The sequence below is a fragment of the Onychomys torridus genome, chromosome 1 (assembly GCF_903995425.1).
Source record: "Onychomys torridus chromosome 1, mOncTor1.1, whole genome shotgun sequence".
NCBI lineage: Eukaryota > Metazoa > Chordata > Mammalia > Rodentia > Cricetidae > Onychomys > Onychomys torridus.
In genome coordinates this window covers 61,084,088-61,111,628 of record NC_050443.1, presented here as the reverse complement: position 1 = coordinate 61,111,628, position 27,541 = coordinate 61,084,088, and the positions used below count along the sequence as shown (strand labels likewise).

The 27,541-nt window shown below is 48.4% G+C and overlaps 3 protein-coding genes across 6 annotated transcripts in view; all 3 read left to right on the top strand.

Annotated features, from left to right (window-relative positions):
- The window catches only part of Sec11a (SEC11 homolog A, signal peptidase complex subunit), a 33,529-nt gene extending 32,775 nt beyond the window's left edge, over positions 1–754 (top strand). For both annotated transcript variants that reach the window (XM_036169479.1, XM_036169472.1), the window contains one exon: positions 229–754. Coding sequence is in view for 1 of the 2 variants with exons in the window: in XM_036169472.1 (XP_036025365.1) it covers positions 229–279 (51 nt within the window). In the remaining variant the exon portion in view is untranslated. The remainder of the gene's footprint in view (positions 1–228) is intronic.
- A 10,836-nt stretch (positions 755–11,590) lies between these two features.
- Positions 11,591–14,471, top strand: Nmb (neuromedin B). Of its 2 annotated transcripts, none has more exons than XM_036206377.1 (3): positions 11,591–11,843; positions 12,441–12,613; positions 14,208–14,471. In XM_036206377.1, the coding sequence occupies exons 1-3, from the start codon at positions 11,687–11,689 to the stop codon at positions 14,337–14,339; spliced, it is 462 nt and encodes a 153-aa protein (XP_036062270.1). In that variant the 5' UTR covers positions 11,591–11,686; the 3' UTR covers positions 14,340–14,471. The 2 variants fall into 2 exon arrangements, with proteins under 2 accessions (XP_036062270.1, XP_036062276.1); XM_036206383.1 differs by having other exon boundaries at positions 14,203–14,471.
- Positions 14,472–15,706: 1,235 nt separating this feature from the next.
- Wdr73 (WD repeat domain 73) lies at positions 15,707–25,922 on the top strand. Of its 2 annotated transcripts, none has more exons than XM_036175001.1 (8): positions 15,707–15,760; positions 16,317–16,384; positions 16,602–16,690; positions 18,257–18,345; positions 18,853–18,917; positions 22,496–22,660; positions 22,956–23,321; positions 25,301–25,922. In XM_036175001.1, the coding sequence occupies exons 1-8, from the start codon at positions 15,720–15,722 to the stop codon at positions 25,534–25,536; spliced, it is 1,119 nt and encodes a 372-aa protein (XP_036030894.1). In that variant the 5' UTR covers positions 15,707–15,719; the 3' UTR covers positions 25,537–25,922. The 2 variants fall into 2 exon arrangements, with proteins under 2 accessions (XP_036030894.1, XP_036030886.1); XM_036174993.1 differs by having other exon boundaries at positions 22,496–22,759.
- The last annotated feature ends 1,619 nt before the right edge of the window (positions 25,923–27,541 follow it).

Sequence of the window (27,541 nt, the reverse complement as noted above, 5' to 3'; positions counted from 1 at the left end):
GGGTTGAGGGTATAGATCGGCAGTTCACATGCTTGGTGTGTGTGAGGCCCTGGATTCAGTCCACCTCCCCCACCGTGTCTTTTGTTTTAATTTTGGAAACTGTTAAATGGATTACAGTTAAAGCGTGAAGGAATAATTAGACAGTTTAGTAATTGATTCTGGTCACAAAAGAGTTAATTAAGAACTGTTGGAAGTGCCCCTGACATGTGTTCCTGTTTCCTTTTCTAGTATGCAGTACTGTTTCTGCTGGGTTTATTTGTGCTGGTCCATCGTGAGTAAGAAGTCGGCTGCTGCGCTGCTCCTGGAAGATGCTGTGCTTTTGTTACTGGATGTTTGGAGTAGATCCTGGTCTGTGATTGGCAGATATTTGGAGGACACACATGTTGGCGCTTCTTGGTAGCACTGGTTTGCATTAGTTTTGTTTCCACACCGAGGATGTGTGGGCGGGTGCGTGTGCACATGGAGTGCACTCACGGGGACTTTCAGTCACAGATTTCATATGCTGTCATTGTCACTCTCACGTTTTTTGTACATCGGTGAATTTTTTATATTAAAAGGTTGAGCCAAAGCCCCCAGTGTTTGTATTTTGAAGCCAAGCTTCATTTTTAAAGTGCCTACAGAGTTCTGTAAATGAAAACACAGCTCTGCATGAGTTCACACCCGTCATCCTTCCTTACAGTGGGATGGCACATATTGAGGTGGTCATTAAGTCTTAACTTTTCAAAATTTTAAATAAAAGACTTTGCACATTGAACCCCTTTCCCGGAATTGTGTTTGTTGGGAAAGCTTCTGAAATGTGCCTTTCTTGGCCGATTACTAGTGCCCAGTATGGGTTTATACAGGCTTGGATGTGGCTGAGCATGAAAATACATGCTTGTTATCCCAGAAGTTGGAATATCTCAGCACCAGAAACAGGTGGATAAGTTCTAGGTCATCCTCAATTATGTTGTGAGTTCAAGGCCAGCCCGGGCTATACAAGATCTCAAGAAACTAGAAAAGAGAAAAGGCTTTAGTATGAACCATCCTTCAGCTCTGAAGGTTGACCAAACACTAACAAATGGGTTTTTAGGGTTGGGGATTTAGCTCAGTGGTAGAGCGCCTGCTGGCCCTAGGGTTTGATCCTCAGCTCCACAAAACAACAACAACAACAACTAAAAAAAAAACCAAATGGGTTTTTGTTTAGGCTTGTTTTTGTTTCTGTGAAGCCAGAGTAACCATTGACATTCATAGGAAATGTCTTCCTCACACAATTGATTCTTCACTAGGGTGTGACTCAGATGTCCCCCCCAAGGCCTCTTAGCGTTCCGCCACACTGTATTAGCATTTGGATGAGGCAGGGGAGGAAGCAGAGGCCCTGCTTTCTTCTTTAATTTGTCTAAACCCATTCTTGTAAATGGCTGGCTCTGCAGTTTCTCTAATCAGACTCAAGGAGACAGTTTGAAGTAGTGACTAAAAGCCCAACTGTGTTTTCTTTGAATTTTGAAGCCACCAGAGAAATGGAATGTAGGATAAACCAATATTCAGTAACACAAAATACTTCTACCTTTGTCTTTCTTGTTTGATGTGAAATCTCAAAAGTAAGCAGGATTTCTATTGGGCACTGGTCAGGATCTGTTTACTCAGCTGAGGTGACAGCCTGTGCTGTGTTGCTAATGGGGTAGACAGGCTTCCAGAGCCTTCCCTGTGGAGAACACTGCCATCTGAAACCCGTTAACTAGGCTTACCCTTCAGACTTTGCACATGGCTACTTCATGGTAACAGATGGCTTCTTCAGCCTGTAGGGCTTCATAGTTCCTCGTGATTCCGGAGGGTGCTCACACTGCCTCTCCAGCAAGACAGAATATTATTACTTCATTTCTTCCTCCCTAGTCGTCCATGGGAGACAGGGTTAAAAATCTTCCTGCTCAGTGCCCCGACTCCTTTTCTGCCTTTGCTGGATACGCCTATTAACAAAGGCTGGGGCTGGAGAGATGCTGTCCTGGAGAGCACTGGCTGCTCTTCCAGAGGCCCAGTTCCAATTCCCAGCAACCACATGGTGGCCCACAACCGTCTGTAGTAAGATCTGGTTCCCTCTTCTGGTGTGCAGATGTACATGCGGTAGAGCACTCATGTACATAAAATAATTAAATAAATCTTAAAAGAAAAAACAAAAACCAGAAAAAAAAAAAAAAACCAACAAAAACCCAAAGGCTAAATTTCTCTTTTAAAGTAGCCAGAGCATTTAAAGACATTTGAATCATTCTGCTAGCCAGTTTTTATATTGTTGAAAGATAAAACCTAAGACCGAAAACAGAGATTTAGGGAGCTGGAGAGAGGACTCAGCACCAACTGCTCTTACAGAGGACCTGGTTCTGTCCTCAGCTTTCACATGGCTCATCACAACCTCCTGTATCTCTGGTTCCAGGGGAATCAGGTGCCCCCTGCTGGCCTCTGTGGGCACTGCAGGCATATGGTATGCATACATTCGGGCAAAACACATAAAAATAAATAAATAAATAAAGGTTGGGAAGATGGTTCATTGGGTTAAGAGCACACACTGCTCCTCTACAGGATGTGAGTTCAGTTCCCAGCACCCACATGAGGCAGCTCACAACCACCTGTAACTCCAGTTCCAGGGAATCCAGTGCCACCTATCTTCCATAAGTATACACACACATACCAATAAAAAATATATCTTTCAAAAACAATAAACCTTTTTTGAACATAAAAACAGGTTATAATTCAAGAGTCCAGGGTTATTTGAAACTGGAAAATACTTTCTCTGTAGAAAATAGTAAAAATGATAACATTTCCCAACAATCCCTTTTAAGCCAAATGATAGCTTAATTATACATATAAATATTGATTAGATTCTGGGATACAGAAGAAACCTATCATCATCTGTTCAGAGAGCTCTGTTTTACTTAAGTTGTGTAAGTGAGATTTCTATTATCTTCCCCTTTATTTACTCTTTGATAAAATGTCTGTCATAGACATTTTTCTATAGGCCAATCCATAATCTAAAAAGATTTTAGCCTCCCCTCCTGAAAGTACAGCTGGCATTTTCTTTAACCAGCTTGATACGGAAGGTACAAATTCTTATCCTAATGGTGAAATGTTTCACTAAAGCTTGCTCAGTGATTGGATAAAACCAAAACTTATAAGCCACAGTCATCCTAGGGTCCCCCCCGCTAGGTAGCCTCTCTGGATCTGTGAGTTGCAGTCTTGATTGTCCTCAAAAATAATAAATCTTTAAAACTAAAAAAATATAAATATATTTTGAGCTCTTTGTAAATATAAGAAAATAAGTCCTAAAAAGGGGGATTGGAGACAGTCTGCTTATTAGGGTAATGAGCACTTGCTGCTTTTGTTGAGGACCTAAGTTTTTAGCATCCACATGGCACCCACAACTGCCTGTACCTCCAGGGACCCCACACCTTCTGGTCTCCTTGAGCACCTGCACTCATGTGCACACACACAAGTAAAGATAAAGTAAGTCTTAAAAAAAGGAAAAACGTAAAGAAGTGAGTTCGCACAGAGTGCTGAGGCAAGAGGACCATTTGAGACCATGGATTTGAGACTACCTGGGCATCATAGACTCAACTCAACAAAAATACAAGAAAAATGTAAGAAATGCCAGAGAGGCGGGGCAGTGGTGGCGCACGCCTTTAATCCCAGCACTCAGGAGGCAGAAGCAGGCGGATCTCTGTGAGTTCAAGGCCAGCCTGGTCTCCAAAGCGAGTTCCAGGACAGGCGCAAAGCTACACAGAGAAACCCTGTCTCAAAAAACCAAGAAAAAAAAAATAATAAAGAAACGCCAGAGGAACAACAAGTAGTTGAACAGAACTTCCCGGTTCTTTGGCAGGATTAAGAGGAAGTGTGGAGGACTCAGCCTCTGGAAGGGACTGGAAAAGGGGTGAGAACCAATAAAACTTTAAGTTGGAATTTCTTTCTAGGGATCTCTTGGCTCTCACAACTCCAGCTAGTAAGTCTTGTGTCATTTCCTCAGCTCCAATCCTACAACTCTGACTTGACCATTCCATCTTTGAACTCCAGCTCCTTGGGGAGTCTGGCAAGCTGCTCCGTCAATCCTCGCATGGGGGGGGGGGGGCTAGCTGTAGTATCTCCCCATGCATCTCCTTGCTAAGCCTGTATCTCCCTGTAGCGATCCATTTGCATTGGCATTTACAGCTTCCTGTGGCTTGAGTACCAGCCGCTCTGTCTTGTGCTCCCTTGCCCCACGGATCCGGTGTCTGGGCACGTAGATGATTCCTTTGGGTATCTCTTGGATGTCGTCGTCCCCCGTCCCCACGTCCCCCCCCCCCCCCCCGTGAGGCTCAGGGTTTGAGTGCAGCTGACTCTGAGTGAGCATCCCCATGCCGGCCTCCCTGGTGTTCTCACTGCACTGCCTCCTTGTCTCAGCTCTGCGTGTCTGAGGTTCACCATCCTTCAACATAATGGTTCTTCCACTGCCCATCTCCAGCAGCTTTATGGTGCTTTGGATTTGGGGTATGGCCTCAAGATTCCTGGCGGCTTGTGAGCTCCTCCGTGCAGGAGGAGCCTCATTTTGTAGACACTGCACTCCGCTTCCCCAGGAGCATGCAGCAGTGTGTATTAAATGTTGGTATAATCATGCACTGGGAGCAGAGGCATAGTAGCTTAGATTAGTGGTGGTGTTGAGCCGAGCAAGCGTATGAATCATTAAAGTGATTTGTACTTTCCTGTTATTTAGTAAGTACATTCTCTCTTGGCCTTGCCAAATTTGAATCTGAAAACTTCCTCTCACCATGGCTCCATTTAAGCAGCATGTACCCTTTCCAGGTTTTTTTTAAATGTTAATTCTGCTTTCTTGTTTCTGATGCCTGTGGACTGCCTGTGTCCTCTTTATCAGTGGGACTGTTGGCATTTGTCACTAGCCTAGGGAGTCGGAGGCTTCTGAGAGAGCCTTGGCTTTCTTGATTGCTTGTGTACTTGCTGGGGGATCACACAGAGGAGCTCTAGCATAGTGCTTTGGTATTTATCTGCTTTAGTGTTTTATCAAGCCCAACTAGTCACTCATAACACAGGGTGGGAGGCACTATTCCATCATCTGCGGTCACCCTCCTCATGACAGGGTTAACATTGTTGTGCTTGACATGATCCAGCTAACTGTAGCTGCTTACACAGATTCTTTCCCTTCTTCATGGTGCTTTGGGTCAGGAAGGCTGGTCCAAGCTGTTTTCTGTCCGCCTGTGCCTTCATCACTGTGCCTAGGACTGTGAACACACCAATGACTGTGAGAAGTCAAACAGCAGACCCGACCCTTTCCACACAGTGTATCTGGACATAGACAGAATGCTGTTTAATCAAGGAATGTGGTTGGGTTGAAAAGAGCAGGGCTTACCACACACTGTGAAGAAGATATTCCCTCCGAGATTCTTCCAGTCTCAGCATCCACATGGGACTCGCCAGGTAGACACGCCACTTTTGCTATGCCGGTTACTGTGTGGTTACAGCTAAGAATTTTATCATTCACTCAGCAGATGTTCAGATTTTCAGCTGGATCCTGGCTACAGAGGTAAGTAAGCAAGGCCTTTGCTGCCTTTTCAGAACTCACCTTAGTGGATGGGGCATGCATTGACACACTTCTCACATAGGATCCTACTGTGATCACAAAGGTGCTGGGGAGTTCTCAGTGGGGTTCTTGGTGGGGTCGTGCTTCAGACTGCCCAATGCCTTGTCCATCTTCCTCTCTAACACTCTCTCAGGGCAGCTGGCTTTCTCTGTGTTCCTCTCCCGACTAGAATGCTATTGTTGGTTGTTTTTGCTCTTTTTTTTTGGGGGGGGGGCACCCAGCTCCCAGATAAATCATGCACAGAGGCTTTTTCTTACTTATAAGTGTCCAGTCTTAGCTTGGCTTGTTTCTTGCTAGCTTTCCCTAACTTTAATTTGTCTACTTTTGCCTCTGGGCTTTTCCTTTTCTATTCCTGTATACCTTTCTTTGTTTTTGTTTTTTCCAGACAGGGTTTCTCTGTGTAGCTTTGGAGCCTTTTCTGGAACTTGCTCTGTAGACCAGGCTGGCCTCGAACTCACAGAGATCCACCTGCCTCTGTCTCTGGAGTGCTGGGATTACAGACGTGTGCCACCACTGCCCCTTTCTTTGTTTCTTACTCCTGGCTTGCTATGCAGTTGGGTGGCTGACCCCTGAGTCCTCCTCCTCCTCTAACTGCTTCTCTTCTCCTCCTAGATCTCTCCTTCTGTATATTCTCTCTGCCTGCCAGTCCTGCCTGTCCTTTTACCTGCCTCGCTATTGGCCATTCAGCTATTTATTAGACTGTCAGGTATTTTAGACAAGCAAGGTAACACAGCTTCACAGAGTTAAACAAATCAACATAAACAAAAGTAACACACCTTAAAATAACATTCCCCTGGGCTGGAGAGATGACTCAGTGGTTAAGAGCACTGGCTGCTCTTCCAGAGGTCCTGAGTTCAATTCCCAGCAACCACATGGTGGCTCACAGCCATCTGTAATGAGATCTGGCATACATGCAGACAGAATACTGTATAATAAATAAATGGATGAATGAATGAATGAATAAATAAATAAATAAATAAATAAATAAATAAATAAATAAATATAAGGTGTTTCCATCAGATGATTAAAAAAATATATTTAAAAAAAATAAAAAACATTCCCCAACAGAGTGTGAGCTGATTCCTTTAGGCATTGAGACAGGTCCAGTTTTAGATTAAATCTTTGAGTATCCCCTAGTGTCTGTTACAGTATTGTGCTTTTTTTTGTTGTTGTTGTTGTTTTGGTTTGTTTTTTTTGTTGTTGTTTTTCTTTTTGTGAAGCTGAGGATCGAACACAGGGCCTTGCATTTGATAGACAAGCGCTCTACCACTGAGCTAAATCCCCAACCCTATGCTTGTTTTGATTTATATACTTGTCTTGTTCTGTACAGATAGGTCTAGGACTACGTTATAAAATAGTAATCAACAAGTTAGAGTTGAAGTAATTGTTGGAGGAGAAACAGATAAAACCAGGTGGAAATCAGTCGCCTATGTAAAACCTAAGGTAGCAAAAGATGTCTGTTGTCTGCTGGGAGAACTCCAAATCTTTCAACGCTTGGTTTCATGGTCTCCAGCACCAAGGAGGGAACTGCCATTGCTGTCTGTCCTCTGTGGGTTTGACAGAAAATGGAGTAAAAAGGAAGCTGATGGTAGTTCCCAAGGACTGAGAACACCCGGACCATCCTGTGCCGTTGTGTGATAATCCCTGTTCACATTAGCCGTTTCCAAGTTTCTCAGTATACATAGTTTGGCCATCTCTACAAAAAGCCGCCTCCTGAGTGGGTGCAACAGCCTGCACCTGTAGTCCTAGCTCAGGGGAGGTGGAGGCAGGTGTGTCAGGAACTGAAGGCCCAGCCTTAGCTACAATAGTGACTTCAAGGCCAACTTGAGCTACATGATACCCAGTCTCAAAACACAAACCAGAAAAGCCACCTCATCTCATCCATCAAGAATTTCAACTGTCCCTATGATGGTCTTCTAAAACCCACGGCCTCTTTAGGAACTAGAAATACAATATCGTTATTCTGACCCCCCCCCAGTCTCTTCCTCTCGTCAGCCAAGAATATTTTACCATTCTACCTTGGTTTTTCTTAAGCTTAAATTATAAAAACAATGCCCTTTTCTCATAAGTACTTAAATCTTGCTACTGAATCTGACTTTCAAACTGTATATCCTGTCTCAGGCATTTCCGGCATGCTTCTACCCACTCTCAATTAAGAATCACTTCTCTAGAACCATCACTTGAATTTCCCATCTATTTGGATTGGTAAACCAGGCTCTAGCTTTAATTCAAAGACTCTAGTTAGACAAATTTGTATGCGGAACTTAATGTCAGACAAGTAAATAAATTAGCTGGCATCAAGCTTTAGTCAAAGCTCTCAGTCTGACGTTACTTAAGCCAAAAACAGAAAGCTGTAGAATTCTTTTCTCAGAACTGGTCAAGAATGAGGTAGAGGGAAGTGTGATGGTGCACGCCTTTAATCCCGGCACTTGGGAGGCAGAGGCAGGCGGATCTCTTTAAAAAAAGAATTGATGTAGGTGCATTGGCATTTTGGTTTAGGAACCAAGGTGTCACAGGCATGTTGGCAGGGCCAAGCTCTATTGTGTGCACACCCTGATCTCTGCTAATGAGTGAACATTTCCTGGTAATGGACTTCAGGCTTTGCTTTTCCTAAGAGCACACCAGGTGCTCTTCTAAGTGTGCTTTTACAGTTTGTAACAACTTTTATTCTCTCCTATTTTTTTTCCATGTAAGCAGTCTTTAATGAGCGCCATGCCTGAGGTTCCCCCACTCCTGCATCTTCTCGACCGTCTCTTCCTTGTATTTGCCCTCCTCCTTTCCTACTAGGAGGGACTGGGCTTTCCCTTCCAGGATCTTTTAGGTCTCTGTCCAGCTTTAGCCTGTGATAACCACCTTGCTGAGGTGGATGCCCATGTGGAGAGGTGTGCCTTTTCTCGCCACACCTCTTCAGTGTAGGTGACACATGGCTTTCACTACACCTGGAGCACCTTGCCAGCCTGCTGCTTCTGTAGTGCCCTCCGACAGCCGGAAGTTCATCACCTTTTCAGATGTGCAGAGATCAAAGGGGCCCACACTTGGGTTTCGGCTCTCTTCCTAAAGCGAGAGGGCTCGCCGCTGTTTATCTGCTTCGGTCAGAACCCTCGAAGGGACTGCACTTGGTTTTGGCGGCAGCTGCTCCAGCAATGACTGCAACAGGAAGAGCTGCTGTTTCCTATTTAACAAGTCTCAGAATAACCTGCTTTACCAGAGTTCAGGATGTGCACTGGGTCTGTGCAAGGTCTGTGCACAACAGAGTCTGCTGTTTCCACTGTTACTGCCCTGGGTGCCATACCCTGGTCCTACCTTTGCAAATTGAATGGGCTATTGCAGCAAACCTCTTTGCAAAGCCCCCTCCTCAGCTTTGCTCAGATTATCAAATCTCTTAGAAACAGTGATTCTCTACCAGATTCCTACGTGCGATGTGGCACACACCCCAGCACTGGAGAGATTGAAGCAAGAGGATTTTTGAGTTCAAGGCCAGCCTTCAGCTCTACAGTAAATCTAAGTCTCTAAGATCCAAAGCCTTTTTTAAAACCCTCTTTGGAGTTGAAAGTATTACTTTGGTTATGTAACTGTCCCCTTAAATGCAAGTAGTTAGGAATGCTGCTCAGCTTTCATCTGCTCAGCTGAGTAGTGGCTTCCTGGCTTCCTCTTCTAAGCCATAAACCGAGTATGTGTTAGATGGGGCTGGTCTTCGGTGTAAGTGAACTTGTGAGGCCAGAACTCAAGGCCTCAGGGTCTCCCATAGGAGAGCAATGGGACCGGAGAGGTAGTACCCATTAGCTCTGCTCCCTGAGAACTCAGACTGTAATTGGTGCTGAAATGATAGCATGGGAAAAGCCAGAGTGCTTGTGTTAGGGGGAACTGTGTCTGTTCTCACAGCTTTGGGAGCCTGAGGCCGTACCCCCAGAGTGTCATGGCAGAACTGAAGCCTGACTCCCGTGAAATGTCCAGGCAACTAACTCAACCTCTGGGGTGACCTTTGCCAATAACACAAGAGAGAAGCTTGTCAAGTAAGTTCCTTCACGGGTTAAGGGAAGTAGCACTCACTCAGCACTTTCCCTTGGTTTCTACATCCATGGACCAAAGAGGCAGTCTGGGAGTGTGATGGATGCAGAGGGAATGATTATTACAGGAAGGTGCTAAGAGCTATATCTGCACACCATGGCTAAGCTGTGACAAGAAAGCAGAGAGGTGTAAATGTCAGGTTGGGGCGAGAAGCAAGGAGATTGAAAGGAAAAGCCAAGGCCAGAAATGGACTGTCACTGTCCTGTGTGCCACGCTCCAGAACCTCAGTATCACAGCCTCAGGAAGCGTCTGGGACCCGGAGATGGTTCAGGAAAGTGCTTGCCTTGCAAGCATGAGGACCTGAGTTCAGATTTCCAGCACCTACATAAAAATCCAGGGTTGTTGGCCAGCACCTAAAATCCCAGTGCTGGGGAGCTGGGACAGGAGGATCCCCAGGCTTGCTGACCAGCCAGTCTTAGTCAGGAAGCACCAGGTTCAGCAGGAGGCCCTACCTCAAAAACTAGGGTGGGGGGTAGGGAGATGACTTGGGGTAAAAGCACTTGCAGCAAGCCCAACCTAAGTTCAGATTCCTAGAACCCACATGATGAACTATATGTAGTATCACATACATGTAACTGGGGTTCCGATGGCAAGATGGGAGAGTAATCCAGAAGCTCATTGGCCTGCTAAACTGGATGACGTGGCGCGGCAGCAGAAACAAGAGAGTTGTGCTTCAAACAATTCAGGAAGAATTGACCCCCTGAAAGTTGTCCTCTGGCTTCCACAGAGGTGGAGCACACTGAGGAAAATGTCCGATGTGTTAACCTCTGACATCCATAAGAACATCAAAGATGGGATGGTGAGCCATAAGCCTGCCAGGCCTTGCTCAGCTAGCTGTGTGTGGGAATTAGGACAGCAAACCAAGTATAGCAGCTCACACCTGTAATCCCAGGACTTGGAAAGCTGAGACAGGAGGATTGCTATAAATTCAACTCAGTCTGGTCTATATAGTGAGCTCCAGGACAGCCAGGGCTACATAGCAAGACCTTGTCTCAAACAAAGAAAACGACCATGATAGCAGGTGCCATTCTTGGGCCATGTCAGGAGGTTCTGTAATCCAAGACGTCACACCCCATTCCACCCGTCATTCCTTGACCTAGTTTCCAATGAGAAGGTGAAGTCTTGGTAGCAGGGAGTTGGTGTCCCCTCCTGACTCTCTCACAGTGCTCCAAATGTTGGTGTTCAGTGAACAGTTAAACAAAAATAAAGGGGTTGGAGCATGTATCTGCCCCTGCTCATTAAGTGATGCCAATGATGGCTGAAGGTGTTTTCCAAGACCAGTTAAGACAGCTCCTCGAGAAGACAGAGTGCTGCTCTTAACAAATAGTTATACTGGAAAATGTAAAACTGTTAAAGGTCTAGGCAGTATGGTTATTTCCATTTTACAATAGAAGAGAGCATCACCTGGCCCAGCGCTCTGCACTGCTCTGACCCATGAGGCAGGTCTGCTTCCTCCCTCTATGATAGGCCAGGCGCTCCAAGTGGTACCACTCCTCACTCACCGCTACACATCATTTTATCCCCATTCTGGGCACAGAACTTTTCCAGGATACCCAAGTGTGTGCTATTTGTGAGAGAGCGGAGAGGTGCAAGCAAGGGTCAGATGCCTTGAGACGCAGGAGGTGACAGAATTCCTTTATGTAGTTCTGCTAGGTGATGCCAAACACCCACGCTGCCAGGAGCGGGACTTTTTGCTCCACTTCAGCCTCAAGGAGAAGCTTTAAGGGTTGATGTAACGACACGATGGCAGAAAGCTGGTGTTGGTGGCCGAGGAGGGTCTTGGGAACCACCTTTGCTGTGGGGCAGTGCCACACGCCAGGTTGCACACGAACTGTGGTGGGCTTCTGCCCAAACTCCAGTGAGACAGTGCCCACCCGGTGGCTGTGGGGGCGGAGCCTGCAGAAGGCGGGGCTCGGGGCGGGGCGAGCTCAGCGCCTCTCGCAGGCTGGGCTCCGACTGTAGTTTAAAAGACTGGAAGGCGGGCTTCGCGAACTAGTGCCAGAGGAGAGCCCGCTTGGTACAGCCATGACCCGGCGGGCAGGGAGCTCCCGGCTGCTCCGCGGTCTCCTCCTCTTCGTGTTGTTCACTGCCGGCGTCGCCTCCTTCAGCTGGGATCTCCCGGAGCCCCGCAGCCGAGCCAGCAAGATCCGAGTGCACCCCCGGGGCAACCTCTGGGCGACAGGTAAGTCTTAGGGGACCCCAACAAGCGTGCCTCATTCTCTTCGGTCCCCAGTTTTCTTTCAACTCTCTGGAGGCTTATAGTGGCGAAGCTCCTGCAGACTCCCCCCCCCCCCTGGGGGGGGGGGTTCAAGTTTAACAGGTGGGAATTAACAGGTCAGATCCAGAATCAGGGGCTTGGCTACGATAATCCACTAAGCAAGTTTAAGGCAGAGCTAGGCCAGCATCTTAGATCTGGTTGCCGTCGTCAGTCCCCCTTCCCTTAGGCAGACTGCCGGGATTTTCTCACTCATGTCTTCTCTGCACATCTGTCTCCGAGACACCATCTCCACTTCCTTCCCTGGCAGGTCTCCTGGTCCCAGGCTACCTACACCCTTCTTCTAGTTGTGCTGACCTCCAGCTGGTCGGGAAAAGCTGAGGCAGTCAGCTTTGCCTATACCCAGATGTCTGTGGCTTCTTGCTGAGGAGGAAGGTTTTTGTTTGTTTCTTTGTTTTTTGTCTTCCCTCTGTGAGAGCTGAAAGGTGGAATAGACCAGAACTTGCTTATGGTAGTCGGGTCCTCGTTCCTTAGCTTGCATGTACCTTGGCACCTCTATTTCAGGTCACTTCATGGGCAAGAAGAGTCTGGAGCCTCCAAGTCTGTCGCTGGTGGGGACAGCACCTCCCAACACCCAGAGGGACCAGAGCCTGCAGCTGAGTCATGATCTGCTCAGGATCCTTCTGCTAAAGAAAGCTTTAGGCATGAACCTCAGTGGCCCAGCTTCCCCAGTTCAGGTGAGCCCCTACCCTAGTACCAATATGCAAGAACTGCCACCCAGCTTGGGTTCAGGGTGGGACTGCCTAGCCAGGGCATGATGGGTATGGATTCCAGAAAGCCAGGGTCCCAGGCCTCAAAGGGGGACTGTCCCAAAGACGGGGGAATGGTGCAGCAGACTGCATGGGAGAGCAGTTCCTCTTTGCCCAGCCCTAGTCTGAAGTCACAGACTAGGATTAACACACAGCCCTGTCCATCCATCCCCCTTGTCTTCCAAGCCCACCTTAGCGGTTCCAGTCTGTGCTTATGGTGTGAGCTGTGACCTCTGAGGCCTAGAGGTGGGAAGGGAAGTCACCAGTGGAGACAGAACGCAGGAGCAGCTCGCTTTCCATGCTCCTGTCCATTTCCCAATGGCAGGCTTTTATCATATGTCAGTGCTCTTGACAGCATAGGTTCTGCGAGGCTGTCCTGTGCATTTAGGATGCTTACCACATCCCTACCTAGTTTCTACCTGCCAGATGCCAGTAACACATTCCCTCTCCTCACTAAGTGGTGACAACCCAAATCCCTCCTGGTCAAGAATCGTGCACTGTGGTCCCTGATGCTTCGAAGGTTGAGGCGGGAGGCTGGTTTAAGACCGGAAGTTTGGGGAAAAAAACCAAAAACCACAAAAGCCTTTAGACATCAAGTTGATGTCCTCTGGGTGGAAGCAGGCTCAAATCACCACTGGTTGTAAAGCACTAACCCGTGGTGGTGCCCAAGCCCTTTGTGAGCTACCTAGCTGGGTGGCAGCTCCTCCATTCTCTGCTCCTGGTCTGTCCCCATTGCTCACCACTGTCCCTGGTGCTTATTGCTGTGTGCAGAAGGCAGTGTGGTGGGGTGGGATGTACACTGGGGCCATACCTAGATACTTAGGGGCTGGGTGACCTTAGAAATGTCACCGAACGGCTCAAAGCCTTATGTTCTTCATGAAATGGAAATAGCAGGCCCACCTTTATGTCACATGCACAGTCTGGTGCTGGGCACGCAGAAAGCTCTTGGTAAGCAGGAGCTCCTCCCACCTGCCTGCAAGCCGCCACAGTACCTGCTGCTGACTCCCTCCAGTGTGCACATGCCGAAGGGAGAGACAGTCCTTAGAGAACATCTACCTGCAGCCCCAGCAACCATGCCAGGAACCGCAGGTGCGAGGGCAAGAAGCTTGGGCTAGCAGAGTCCAAAGAGACATAGCATCCCCTCAAGGGGCATTATTGTGAAGGCCTGAAATACCAAGAGCAACCAGACACTCTCAGAGGAAGCAACACTGCCCTGGCCAGTGGCAGGGAGCATCAGAGAGGTCTGGAGCAGAGCGTGGGGGAGGTAGAGGAGTGTCACTGACACTTAGCCAGTGCCATGGACTTGATTTCTGGGATGTTCTTTAGTTGTCATGACTACCCTGTGAAGTTGGTGCTCCATTCTGGGGAAACCATTACCCCTGACTTTTCTCAGGCCTTTCAGGAAGAAAGGTACTCATTCGGACCCAGCCAAGAGCCTGCCCCTGCCTACCTGTGGGCACTCCCAGCATATCCCCACGGCTTGTGGACTGAGGGTCATCTTCTCTTTTTGCCTTCAGTACAGGAGGCTGCTGCAGCCAGCACTGAAGTGAGGCCAGTAACAGGACAGACACAGCAACTTGGCTTGGAATGTGTCGGTCCGGGAAAGCTGCTGAATGGAACCCCAGCCGTGGCCCCACCTGGATGTAAATCCTAAGCTCAAATGTGTTACTCCATTACTGTGATTTCTGGTTGGGTCACCAGGAATGTTGATGATGCAGACACGGAGTCTTTTGCGCTGTATTTCTTGCTTCCCTGGTGAAGTTGTGAATAAAAATACTGCTCTTTACACAGAATGTCTGGGCCTCTTCTTCCACCCACATTTGAAGAAAGGGGAAAGGGCTCTGGAGAATGGTATGTTTGTCGAGATGGGGTGGTCTCGGAAAAGCCCTATCACCCCTCACCATGGCTCCAGCCAGGCAATGAATGATTGCCAATCCTCAGCCCCCATGTACTATGTTGGCTGCACTGGTCTTTGCCATTTCTACTACCTAAAGTTTCTTTGCTGCGATGGGCAGCTGCCTACACTATGCTCCACTCACCCCATCTTTCTTCCCAAGCTTTAGTACGGTGCAGGAGAGAACCACTTCGGAATCCAGCCCTGCTGTGTTCTTACTCTTCTCTAGATGTAGGGACCTTCGTACAGGTTGCCAAAGTTATTGAATAAAAATGAGAGTGTCGGTTGGGTATTTAGCTCAGTGGTAGAGCACTTGCCTAGCAAGCGCAAGGCCCTGGGTTCGATCCTCAGCTCAATAATAATAATAATAATAATAATAATAATAATAATAATAAATAAAAATGAGAGTGTCAGATACTTTATTGATACAGTGTCTTGTGTAACGTAGACTGGCCTCGGACTCCCTGTGTAGCAGATGGTGACCTAAAACTTCTGATTCTCCTGCCTCTATCTCCTGAGCACTGGAATCACAGGCGTGCGCCACCATGCTAGGGAGTGAGGGTGCTTTACGTGGTTCTGGAAAGCGAGCTAGGTGCATGCTAGGCAAGCATGAGCTACATTCCTAGCCCAACAAGATTCCTTTCATTTAAAAAAAAAAAAAAAAAAAAAAATCCGGGGTTGGGGATTTAGCTCAGTGGTAGAGGCTTGCCTAGCAAGCGCAAGGCCCTGGGTTCGGTCCTCAGCTCCGGCCAAAAAAAAAAAAAAAAAAATCCTAAAGTATCCTTCACGGACATATTCACGCAAACTTTTAAATTAACTGTTCACCTTAAGTTCCAATTAAGTCTGTATTGTACCTAGCTTTGGGACACTGACAGCTCTTTGGCTACATATACTTGATCCTAAAACACGGGCATATTTGATGTCTCCGGTCATGCATGGAGTTGATATCGAAGAAATCTGTGTTTGCGTCCTTTTTACCCCGACTCTGCGCTCAGAACCCAGGAAACGTCAGCGGAGCTTCGCCAGCTCTGGGCGCTCCCGACTCCGCTGGGCGGGAGACCACGCCCTCTCCTCGCGAGAGCGCGCGCCTGCCCAGGAAGTCTGCCTGGCGGAAGTGGAGTGGCGGAAGCGACAGTTGCTATGGAGCTCGCGGAGGACTGGCTGGTGGAGTCTTTGCGCTTGTAAATCGGGCCGTGGGCTGGTGGGCAGTGGGAGCAGGCGTGGACAGCAGGGACCCGGGTGTGGGCTCTCGGGCGGTGCCCAGACACGGCCGGGCGGAGGGTCCCGACCCCCGGCCTCTCGGTCCTTTTGTTTATTTATTTATTTGTTTGTTTGTTTTTGGCGGAGCTGAGGACCGAACCCAGGGCCTTGCGCTTGCTAGGCAAGCGCTCTACCACTGAGCTAAATCCCCAACCCCTCTCGGTCCTTTTGTAAGCTAGTAATGTGACCAGATGCTCACTCGTGAAGGCTGGTTATGTTGCACCGGCCTCTAGGTTAACCCGAACCAATTGATTGTTCATCTCAACTTGGGGAAATAACTCTGCGGAACCCTGGGCGTTCCACAGATAAGAACGGTTTCTGGTCCTATTCACACGGGGAGTAAAATGTGGAAAAAAGACTGAGTTCCATACTTACCTGACTCCAGAGCCTGGATCCACTAATCCTGCAGTGATCTGAGTTCTTGGTCAGCTGCACAGTATCGTGCGCCATGTGATGTTTATATCCCTATGCTTGCAGGTACCAAGATTTCCATGCATTTGACCTCTCAGGAGCCACTCGAGTCCTTGAGTGGATTGGTGAAAAAGGTAATATACCTAGCCTGCCACTAAAGAGATGGATTTCTGCCTCTTGGGCTGAGTTTTAAGGTCTCAGCCTTTAGAGAGACCCATCCAACTTCCATCCCCTGACACAAGGCTGCCCACTAATGAACGGGGAAGAAATTTATCCTTTTGGGGAATTTATAAATCCAGCCATGATCCATGATGTTTCTAACAATTTGTCATAGTTACTGTTTTGTTTCAGGAGTTTTTGTTGCTGGTTATGAAAGTTTGAAAAAAAATGAGATTCTTCATTTGATACTACCTCTCAGACTCTCTGTAAAGGAAAACCAGGTAACTTAAATGGAGAAACTGATTATAGGAGTCAACTTGTACTTACTATGCATTTCTGGAGTGCCTGTTACCTACCAGGTACTGTCCCTGACAAGCTCTGGATCTGCCCTTAAAACCTAGCAGGAGGCTCCTGTGCATAGGGATGGATGCTGAGGAAAGCCATGTGGTTCACAAGAGAGCTGCTACAGATAAAGGACAATCTTACTTTATCAAAAATAGATTTATAGAGCTGGAGAGAGGATTCAGGGATTGAGAGCACCAGCTGCTCTTCCAGCCGACCTGTGTTTGATTCCCAGCACCTGCCTTGCAACTCACAGCCTTCTGTAACGCTTGTCCCAGGGCATCCAGCATCCTCTTCTGGCCTCCAAGGGTACCAGGTGTGCATGTGGTACAGAGACATGCATGCAGGCAAAATACCCATACACATAAAACAATTTTTTTTTTTTCAAGACAGGGTCTCTCTGTGTAGCTTTGCGCCTTTCCTGGGACTCGCTCTGTAGACCAGGCTGGCCTCGAACTCACAGAGATCCGCCTGCCTCTGCCTCCCGAGTACTGGGATTAAAGGCGTGCACCACCACTGCCCAGCAAAACAATTTTTAAAAATAGATAGAGGGGCTTGAGAAGTGGCCCAGTAGTATAGCACTCACATAGCATGAGCAAGGGTTCAGTGCTCATAGCATCACACACACACACACACACACACACACACACACACACACACGAACTGGGGTCTAGGAGTTGGGAGAAACCACACAGATGGGTAAGATCACCTAGGATGAAGGTGTGGGATCTGAGGATTAAGAGAAGATCGGGGACAGAACCTTAGGGAATGTATTTAAATGAAGTTGGAGGAAGAGAATATGTGAATGTGTGAGTGGTAGCTATGGAAGTATAATTAACAGCTACTGCCACTACTAGCCAGCCAGGGCTACACAGGGAGAACGTCTCAAAAAAGAAGAAAGAGGAGGAGGAGGAAAAGGAAAGTTTTTGCCTCATATGAGAGGGACAGGGGACAGGCTAGAAGGAGGCTTGGAAATAGTCAGGAAGAAAAAGAAGCTGGACACGTAGACTTTTACAGACCTCAGCCTGCCAAGGTCTGGCTGAGTAACTTTCATGGCCTCCTTCCCTAGTGCTCATCTGAAGTGTTCATTAGTAAGGCACATGCTAGGACTGGAGAGATTGCTTAGCAGTTAAGAGCACTGGTTGCCCTTCTAAATTCCCAGCACCCACATGGTAGTTCACAACTGTCTGTAACTCCAGTTCCAGGGGATCTGGCACCCTCGCACAGGCAAAACCCCGATGTACATAAAAGATAAATCTTAAGGAAAAAAAGAAAGAGAAGCAGATGCTAAGCTGAGCGGTGGTGGCACATGCCTTTAATCCTAGCACTCCAAAGGCAGAGGCAGGCAGATCTCAGTGAGTTGAGGACAGCTTGGTCTACAGAATTAGTTCCAGGACAGCCAAGGCTACACAGAGAAACCCTGCCTCACAACACAAAACAAAAAAGAAGAAAGAAAAGAAAAAATCAGCTACTGTCTGATTTCTCCCCATCCATTTGTATTTTAGGGTTTATTCCCAGAGAGAGATTTCAAAGTGCGCCATGGAGGATTTTCAGACAGATCTGTCTTTGACCTAAAGCATGTGCCAGATACCAGGTATGGCCAGTCTGTGTGTCAGACCTTCCATTCTTTGGGGGTACCGGGAAATGCTCTCAGTGTCCTGTCTTCTTACCACTGTGCCCACATCTCAGTCTCCAGATGTAGGTGGGTGCACATGGGCCTGGGGCACACGTAGATTTACCATGTGAAGAAACCATTAGCTTAGCAGCCATTTTGACTGGTGGAGCCAACAGGGCTCTGAGTTCCTCCAGGGACAAATGCAAAGTGGAAAGTGCTCTGAAGCTTCTCAGAGCTGTCTCAGAGTTATGTGCTCAGGCTCCCCACTTGTGTCCTTTCTAGGTGACCATCATGACCTGTGGAAGCCTGCTGGGCTCAGTCTGTGGCTCTGAGTTGAGACCCTGCCCCTAAAGCAGGGTGAGCCTGCTCATCTGCTGAAGGAGGGCAGCTGGTCCCAGGGATCTCGAGGGGGCTGGAGGGGAAAGGCTGCCAGGGTGAGGGTGAGCTCCCCTCCATCTGGACTGATCTTCTGTCTCTCTGGAACAGGTTGCTGGTGACCAGTGGCCTTCCAGGGTGTTCCTTACAGGTGTGGCAAATTGGAGAGGACAGTGGTGAGTGACGTTCGCTTGGCGGAGACTGAGGTTTTAGGAGAGCGACTCATAACTCCTGTCCCTTATGCTGAGCCAGCAAAGAAGCGCTTGAGGGAGGGACAGGGGACAGCACAGTTTCTGTCTGCTTTTGTACAGCAAAGGAGAGTTAGCATCCACAGTGTGGCAGACAGGCTGAAATGCTACAGCTTCGCTGAACTTCCTGCAGGAATTGAGTTGACCAACCCAGCTGCTGGCAGAACACAGCAAGCCAGGGCCTCTAGCTGGGCAGGGGCAGAGGAAGTGCTGAGCTAGGGCCCCCGAAGGAGCACTTAGCTCGAGGAAAGAAGAGGAGAATACTTCCAAGAGGTCCCTCTTTTCACAGTGCGCTGGTTCTGGGGAAGGAAAATAGCAAGTGACCAAGAGGCTCCCTGGCAGTCTGCCCAGAGGTCACACTACTTCCCACAGGGCACAGAGAAGGATCAGGAAGTCCCCGTGTGGGGAATAGCACTGGGGCAGCAGGTCCCTGGCAGGCAGGTACCAGAGCATGTATCCCTTTAGCCTGATCCAGCCATTCATTCCATCCCCCTGTGGGAGGCCAGCTCCCACTTTTTCCCCAGGGTCCTCTTGAGGAGAGAGGGATAAGAAACGTTAGATAGAAATACAGTATGGAGCCGGGCCGTGGTGGCACACACCTGTAATCCCAGCACTTGGGAGGCAGAGGCAGGTGGATCTCTGTGAGTTCTAGGCCAGCCTGGTCTACAGAGCTAGTCCAGGGCAGGCTCCAAAGCTACAGAGAAGCCCTGTCTTGAAAAACCACAAATAGAAAAAGAAAAAAAGAAAAGAAATACAGTGTGGAGAGAAACACAGGATAGCTTCAGGAGGGCCTGGATCAATATCCACCGGCCCCTTCTGTCTCTTCTAAAGGGCTTTTTTATAGGAATGCCAAAGGGTGGAGCAAAAGACCCCACCCCCGCACAGCCAAGTGCAGACCATCCCAGTCATCTGGTAACCACAAATGTGGTCAGTCCATCTCCCTATAAAGCCCTGCTGAGTAAAGCAAGCTCATATCTCACTGGGAAATCTCTGTGGGCCTCCACACCCACCTCCAGTGAGAGGCACCTCACAGCAGGAAGTGGGCCACCCCACACTGTGCAAAGCTTCCCACAGTCGGCACAGTGTCTGTTACTTCTCCCAGGCCTCCCTGCCACGCAGGGGACGCTGTTGAGCTCGTCTTGACCTGTGCATCTCCTGTCACCTGTCTGTCCTTCCCATTCCTACACATGTGGTAAGGTTTGATGCTGCTGCTGTGTAATGATTTTATTGAGGTATGTTCTACCTGCCAGTCAAGTGTACAGGTCAATGACTTTAGAGAAAATCTGCCGGGTTTTGCAGCCATCATTATAAATCAGTGTTGAACCTTCTTATTATTCCCAATAAGATCTGTTCTGCCATTTACTGTTTGTTAACCCACTCCTGCACCCTGCTGCAATTAACGTTTCTCTAGAGTAGATTTGCCTGGCCTGGAAAAGTCTTGTCAGTGGAACCTCTCATGAATTCTTTTGTATCTGGCCTCTGTCCCTTAGCATATGCTTCTTAAGACTGTCCATGTCATAGCATCCATCAATAATGTGTTCTTTTTTTTTTTTTTTTTTTCCCAAGAAAGAGTTTCTTTGTGTATCTTTGCAACCTGTCCTGGAACTCACTCTGTAGACCAGGCTGGCTTTGAACTCACAGAGATCCACCTGCCTTTGCCTCCTGAGTGCTGGGATTAAAGGTGTGCGCCACCACTGTCCAGCAAGAGGCTGGATTCTGGTTTTATGTATATATGTAATTATGATACTGGATGGAGAGGGAATTTAAGGCCTCAGATAGGCCAGGCAAGTGTTTTGACATTGAATTATATTCCAGCCCCTTCTGAATCCTTGAAATGGTCTCCCTTACCACAGCGGAGAGCCCTCCCCTAGCCCAGAGCAGCCCATCCAGGGAGAGTTGGTTTCAGGCTCCTTGGTGTCAGCACAGGGGAGCCAGGGAAGTGCGGCCCAGGAGAGCCAGGCAGGCTCTACTAAAGTGGCCTCAGTGTAGCCGTTTGGTGCTCCCTAGAGACCAGCTGCAGCCCTGCGGCTCAGCTGTTGTGTCTGCTGCAAGCACTTTGCAGCTCTTGTGTTGAGAAGTCTGGATGAAGGGGCCCAGGAGACTCTGCTCGTGGTGTGGGACTGTCAGGAGGGAGCATGCTGCCACGCTCTTGTTCATCTGCTAGTGCCTTTCTCACACCCGTCCACTCTGACCAGGCCTGTCCTTTCCAACTGGAGACGCACACGGATCTTCGTCTTCATACAGTATGGGCATGGAATAGTTCTTTTTTGGAGAAGAGAAAACACAAAGCATAAAACAAGAATTTCCCCTTTAAGTAGTTTGTGCAGCAAATGACTTGTCCTAAACTGTTACAGGTAACATCAAGAGAAGCATCAAATCCCAGCACTCGGGAGGCAGACAGGTGGATCTCTGAGTTTGAGGCCAGTCTGGGCTACAGAGTGAGACCTATCTCTAAAAATTTAAAAAAGAAAAAAAAAAGCATCAAATCATGTAGAATGCAGAGGCTAGAAACAGCTAGCTAACCAACCAGCCCGAGGCTGAGACAAAGTTGAACTACAGAGATGAGAACCAGACAAAAATTCCAGCACTAGGAGTTGGAGGCAAGACAATCAAGAGTTTGAGGCCAGCCTGGGTTAGCAGGACGCTGTCTCAGAAAAAGAAAAAGAAAAAGAAAAAAAAGCAAGATGAAGGCTCAGCAGGTAAAGGTGCTTGCTGCCAAGCCTGACCATCTGGCAATGTACCAACCCCAGGCCCCACACAGTGATGCCCTGCAAGTTGTTCTGTGACCTCCACACGTGCACACAGATGCAATAGTAAACCAAGTAATTCCCCTATCACCCCCACACCCCGCAGACAGGGTTTCTCTCTGTAGCTTTGGTGCCTGTCCTGGATCTCGCTCTGTAGCCCAGGCTGGCCTCAGACTCACAGAGATCCACCTGCCTCTGCCTCCCGAGTGCTGGGAGTAAAGGTGCGCTGCCACTGCCCGGCAACAAAGTAAATATTTAAAAATGAAAAGTAAACAAATTTCGTTCTACTTGAAGTACATCTTTCAAATTTGTGTAAGAGGTGGTCCTTCCTGGTTTCCAGTCTTCATCAGCAACATCTGCAGCACCAGGTCTGGCAGGCTGTGGGAACTCACAGCATATTTTGGAAGAAGCTGTACTGGTTCCTGAACTCCGAACTTGTTGCTTTTCACTAGAGAAGTAACTGACATCAGCAGCATGCTCTTCCCTTCTAGCTCCTCTCCGACAAACACGCCAGACCTGTGTGGTTTCAAAATGGCTGCAATGACTCATTGTCTCCCATTTGTAGAAATAGCTCATAAGACAAATTATGAAGACGTGAAAGTGATTTGTCAGGTTCAAGGATGTGAGCAAAACCCCAATTGCTTTTGTCTCAGCGCTGTCTAGCAGCCCTTAGCGCCCTCCCTCCCTTGGCCTTCTAAATGTCGGGGTTCTGGCCTGCCTCACTGACACTCTGCACTCCGGCCTCTTCTCTTTCCTCAGATGTCATTGAAGCTGTCAGTACCATTGATGTGCAGGAAGGAGAGGAGAGTCTATGGCCTCGAATGTCTGTCTTCTCCTCTGCGGCACCTGGAATCCTCCACGGGGCGCGGCTCAGTGGCCTGAGGACTGTGGACCTAGAATCCCAGAAGATCACCTACAGCTCTGGTACTGCCACAGTGCGCCCCCTGCTGGCTCCTCCAGCCCGCTCTGTCCCTTATTCCGGCTCAGCCCAGAGACGTCCTCCAGCCTCTGCCAGATGCTGTGGTGTGTATGGGGGAGCCTGAGGCATGCAGTGCAAACCCTGGCCTCTGGGCCCTGCACCCACCCAGTGGAGCGGACTGGCAAGATGAAGGAAAGGTGTAACATGACATATTCTGCCTAGGCCTGGCACAGCCCGCCAGTCCTGCCGCAATGCCAGACCCACCCAACTCCAGCACCCCTTCTTTTCCCCATCTCCTAGGTACCAGTGATAGTGAGTCATTGAGTAGCCTTCAGGTCCTAGATGCGGACACCTTTGCATTCTGTGGCACCTCCGGTCGGCTGGGGCTTGTGGACACCCGCCAGAAGTGGGTGCCACTGGAGTCTCTGAACCCCAGCCCTAGCTCTAGTGGAGAGAGATGGTGTGCAGAAGTTAGGAACAGGGGACAAGGCCCTGAGCCCTGCATCGCCAGCCTTGGCTCAGATGGACAGCTCTGTCTCCTTGACCCCCGGAATCTCTGCAATCCTGTGAGCTCAGCCCAGTGCCCAGTGTCCAAACCCAGCCCTGACCCAGAGCTGCTGCGAGTGACTTGGGCTCCAGGCCTGGACAACTGCTTGGCTATTTCAGGTACTGTTGAGAAAGATGTGTCTTTTCGGCCACTGCTCTCTCCCCATACTTAACCCGGCTGCAGAAGTTCAGGTTGCTTACCAAGAGCACCACTTTGGTCTCTGGACTTCTCAAAGGCACATCGTTCCCCCACCCTGGCCACTGAACTTGCACCAATTGACAGTGGGCCTTAGAAGCCTAGCAAAGGTTCAGGTGTGTTGAGAGACTTGTAGACAGTACAATCTGGAACAGCCAGAGATGTTGGTTGTTTTTTACTCTTTTGGGGGGCCCACCACCCAGCTCCTAAATAATTACACACAGAGGCTTATTCTTAATTATAAATGTCTGGCCTTAGCTTGGCTTGTTTCTTGCCAGTTTTTTCTTAACTTTAAATTATCCCATCTACCTTTTGCTTCTGGACCTTTTCCTTTTCTTACTTCTGTAATCTTATTTCATTCGTACTCCGTGGCTGGCTGTGTAGCTGAGTAGCTGATCCCAACCCCCTGCTCTTCTTCTTTGCTCTTTCTTCTTTTCTCCCAGATTTCTCCTCCTATTTATTCTCTCTGCCAGTCCTGCCTATCCTTTCTCCTGCCTTGCTATTGGCTGTTCAGCTCTTTATTGGACAAATCAGGTGTTTTAGGCAGGCAAAGTAACACAGCTTCACAGAGATAAACAAATGCAACATAAAAGAATACAACATATCTTTGCATCATTAAACAAATGCTCCACAGCATAAACAAATGTAACACATCTTCAACAAATATTCTGCAGCACAGAGGCTGCCTCAGAAAGGCAATCACATCTCATTGAGCTGCTTGTCTGCTTGTATTTTTTAATAGCAGGCTCCTGAAGCCTGGGGGTTCTCATTGTGATTGTGAGTTCAATGGGGCCTTCTAGAAGCCAGTGAGAAAGGTCTATTTACAGAAGAAAGGGGAAGTTCCAGGATCTAGAAAGAGCAGAAGAAACACAGTGTGCCAGAGAGAACAGGAAACAGCAACATGGGATAGGGACAGATGGACCTCAGCAGATGGACAAGAAGGCCAACACTAAAGACGAGACAAGGCTGTCTGCTGAGGACCTGGAGGTGGAGGGATTGGAATCTGGAGCAAATTGAAAAGGGTTGAAAGTTTCTTCTGCCTCCATTTCCTGTGGAGATACTGTTATGAGGATTAAAGATGACACCTGTTGAAGTTAGAGCATAACTCAGTAAAGCTTGCCATGCAAGCTTGAGGATCTAAGTTTATCCCCAGAATAGAATCCATGTAAACCTGGACATTGCTGGGGCTGGGGGCCACATACCTTTAATCCCAGACTTGGAAGACAGAGGAGGTGATTCTGTGTGTTTGAGGCCAGCCTGGTCTAGATAGAGTGTTCCTGGTCAGCCAGGGCTACATAGTGAGACTCTGTCTCACAGAGAGAGAGAGAGAGAGGGAGAGAGACAGAGAGAGAAGAAGCGGTAAAGGTGGGAAAAGCTGGACGAGGTAGTATGTTCTTATAGTTCTAGAACCAGGGAGGCAGAGGTAGATCTTAGAGCTCATTGGCCGGCCAGCCTAGCCAAATTGGTGAGTTCCAGGTCAATGAAAGGACCCTATGACAAAAACCACAGTGGAATATGCCTGAAAAAATGATACTTAAGGTTCACCTCTCTGACCTCCACATACTCAGACACACACGTGCACATATATACACACACATACACATAGACACATGCACACAGACATACTCATGCATGTGCACACATAAAGACACACTGACATGCATTTACACACGCATGCATGCACTCATGCATGCACACACACAGTGCATCCCCCTCAGGCCTAGCTATATGATCCATACTCTAGGTGGGTGATAGGTATTCACAGATGCTCATGGAGACATCTCCCACTGGTGCAGGTGGAGCTTTCTCCGTGGGTGGCCTCTGAGTGTCTTGTGACAGAGGAAGTTGTTCAAGAAAGTGGGGGATGTAGGGTCACTCCTCTCTTTTTCGTGTTCTTCTCCAGGCTTTGATGGGACAGTGCAGATCTATGATGTCACATCATGGGATGGAAAGAAAGGCCAAGTGGAACCTCTTTTCACTCACAGAGGCCACATCTTCCTGGACGGAAATGAGGTTGACACCGCTCCTCTGGTCACCACCCACACCTGGCACCCTTGCAAACCCAGAACTTTGTTATCAGCAGCAAGTGATGCCTCTCTGCATGTGTGGGACTGGGTGGACCTCCAGGCCTCCTGTTGACACCAGCAGTTCCCTCCTGGGCCTCTGAGAAGAGGGGAGTTGATGGAGGACTCTGAGTGACCACGGGTCTACCACAGCTGTTGGCTCAGGCAAGTCAGGCTGCCCTTCTGTCCCTTTCCTCATCTGTAAAATGAAGGTGTTAGTAACCCCCACCCAGGCGTGCCACAAGTCAAGTCGCCGAGGTAGTTGGTGGTGCTGTGGCACAGCCCTGGTTGGAAGCGGCTGGTGGATCCAGGAGCCCACCTCTCCAAGTGTAAAGTGGTGTGGCTGTTCCTGTCTTCTTGACAGCCTCGTGGTGAGAAGAGAGCCAGGTGTGAATGTGGGTGTGAACTTTTTCACAGAAGGAAAGAATGTTTAAGGGCCAATAAACATTGAAAAAAAAAGGTAACAAGCACATAACTGTTCATTCATTTAGTAGTTAGTTTTTGGACAGGGCCGTGAACCCAGGGCCTGCTGTACTGAGTTATGTCCTAACCTCTTTTCATTTCTTTTTGAGTTTTTCCTGGGGTGTGTGTCGGGGGTGTGTGTCTGTGTGTTTGGTGTGTCTCTGCACGCCTGTGAGTGTGGGTACTAGTCAGCGCTGGCAAGGCAGGGTCATTGTGTGTCCTCTTTGCTTGGCGAAAGGATACATCTTGCTTTCTGTGTGCACTGTGACCTCTGTGTGCACTGTGACCTCTGTGCATGCTGGTGGAATGGAGTGAGCTCTGCCTTCCTCCCTGTTGGATAAGGGGCCGGGGCCTGTCGTAGACAGTGTTCTATGACTGTGAGGAGACACCATGACCATGGCGACTCTTACAAAGAAATACATTTAACTGGGGCTGGTTTACAGTTTCTGAGGCCTAGTCCATTATCATCATGGTGGGAAGCATAGTGCTGGAGAGGTAGCTGAGAGTTCTACATCTGGATCCACCAGCAACAGGAAGAGAGAGTGACACTGGGCCTGGCCTAAGCTTCTGAAACCTCAAAGCTCCACCCCTATGACACACTTCCTCCAACAAGGCCACACCTACTCTAACAAGGCCATACCCCCAATAATGTCACTTCTTAATTAGTCTGTGGTGTCCATTTCCATTCAAACCACCACAGATCCCATCCTTAGGACTTTATTTAACCTTAATTCCTAGACCCCAACTCCAAATATCACACTGGGAATTGGGGCTTCAGTGTATGAATGGGTAAGGGGTACACACTTTCTTTGGTAGCACTTAAATATTTGGGAATAAGAAAAACATTGGGAGGCAGAGGCAGGCAGATCTCAGTGAGTTTGAGGCCAGCCTGGTCTACAGAACTAGTTCTAGGACAACCAGGACTGATACACAGAGAAACCCTGTCTCAAAAAAAAAAAAAAAAAGAAAGAAAGAAAAAGAAAAAGAATAAAAGAAAACAACAACCTAACCATGTTTTAAAGCAAATTTTATTTCTTGTTTTTGAGACACCCACTCAGTGTGTCAAAGCTCAGGCTGCCCTTGAACACACAGGCTCCTTTCTCAGCCTCCTGAGGCCATTCCCAGCAGATGTGGACACATACAAGGCTTGAGAGCCCAGGTGCCCTCCCTCCTCCCTCAGCTTCCTGAGTAGCTAGGAGACACCAGGACCAGTGTGGAAATAGAGGTTTTGTTGTGAAGAGCTCTGAGGTTGTAGTTTCACAACATGATATGCTCAGAGTTTCAGAAGCTTTCTCATCCCCGCCCCTCCCGGAGCTCATTCTGGATCTCTGCTCCCCACTCTGCTCAGTGGTGTCACACTGATAGCTTGAAATTGGCCGTGGTGGGAGTATTTACATCTCAGAAACTTGGCAAATGTTACAAAGCAGGGCTCTTGTTTCCCCCAGAGAGCGGGATTACCAGCAGCCACCAGCTAGGCTATAGTGTTTCACTAAGTGAGAGCAGTGAGTAATTTCGAAAATCAGAGAGTGATGTGTGATCTAGAAGGTGCTTTGTTCAGATGTATCTGTCAGGGGCAGGCCAGGAAGACCAAACCCACATTGGGTAATTGAATGGAATGG

Bases quoted from the DNA above. Each gene is read 5' to 3' on its own strand.
- Nmb (XM_036206377.1), top strand. From the start codon at position 11,687: ATGACCCGGCGGGCAGGGAGCTCCCGGCTGCTCCGCGGTCTCCTCCTC. The intron at 11,844-12,440 runs GTAAGTCTTAGG...CCTCTATTTCAG, and splicing joins GGGCAACCTCTGGGCGACAG to GTCACTTCATGGGCAAGAAG. The intron at 12,614-14,207 runs GTGAGCCCCTAC...CCTTCAGTACAG, and splicing joins GCCCAGCTTCCCCAGTTCAG to GAGGCTGCTGCAGCCAGCAC.
- Wdr73 (XM_036174993.1), top strand. From the start codon at position 15,720: ATGGAGCTCGCGGAGGACTGGCTGGTGGAGTCTTTGCGCTT. The intron at 16,691-18,256 runs GTAACTTAAATG...TTTGTATTTTAG, and splicing joins TCTCTGTAAAGGAAAACCAG to GGTTTATTCCCAGAGAGAGA. The intron at 18,346-18,852 runs GTATGGCCAGTC...TCTCTGGAACAG, and splicing joins AAGCATGTGCCAGATACCAG to GTTGCTGGTGACCAGTGGCC.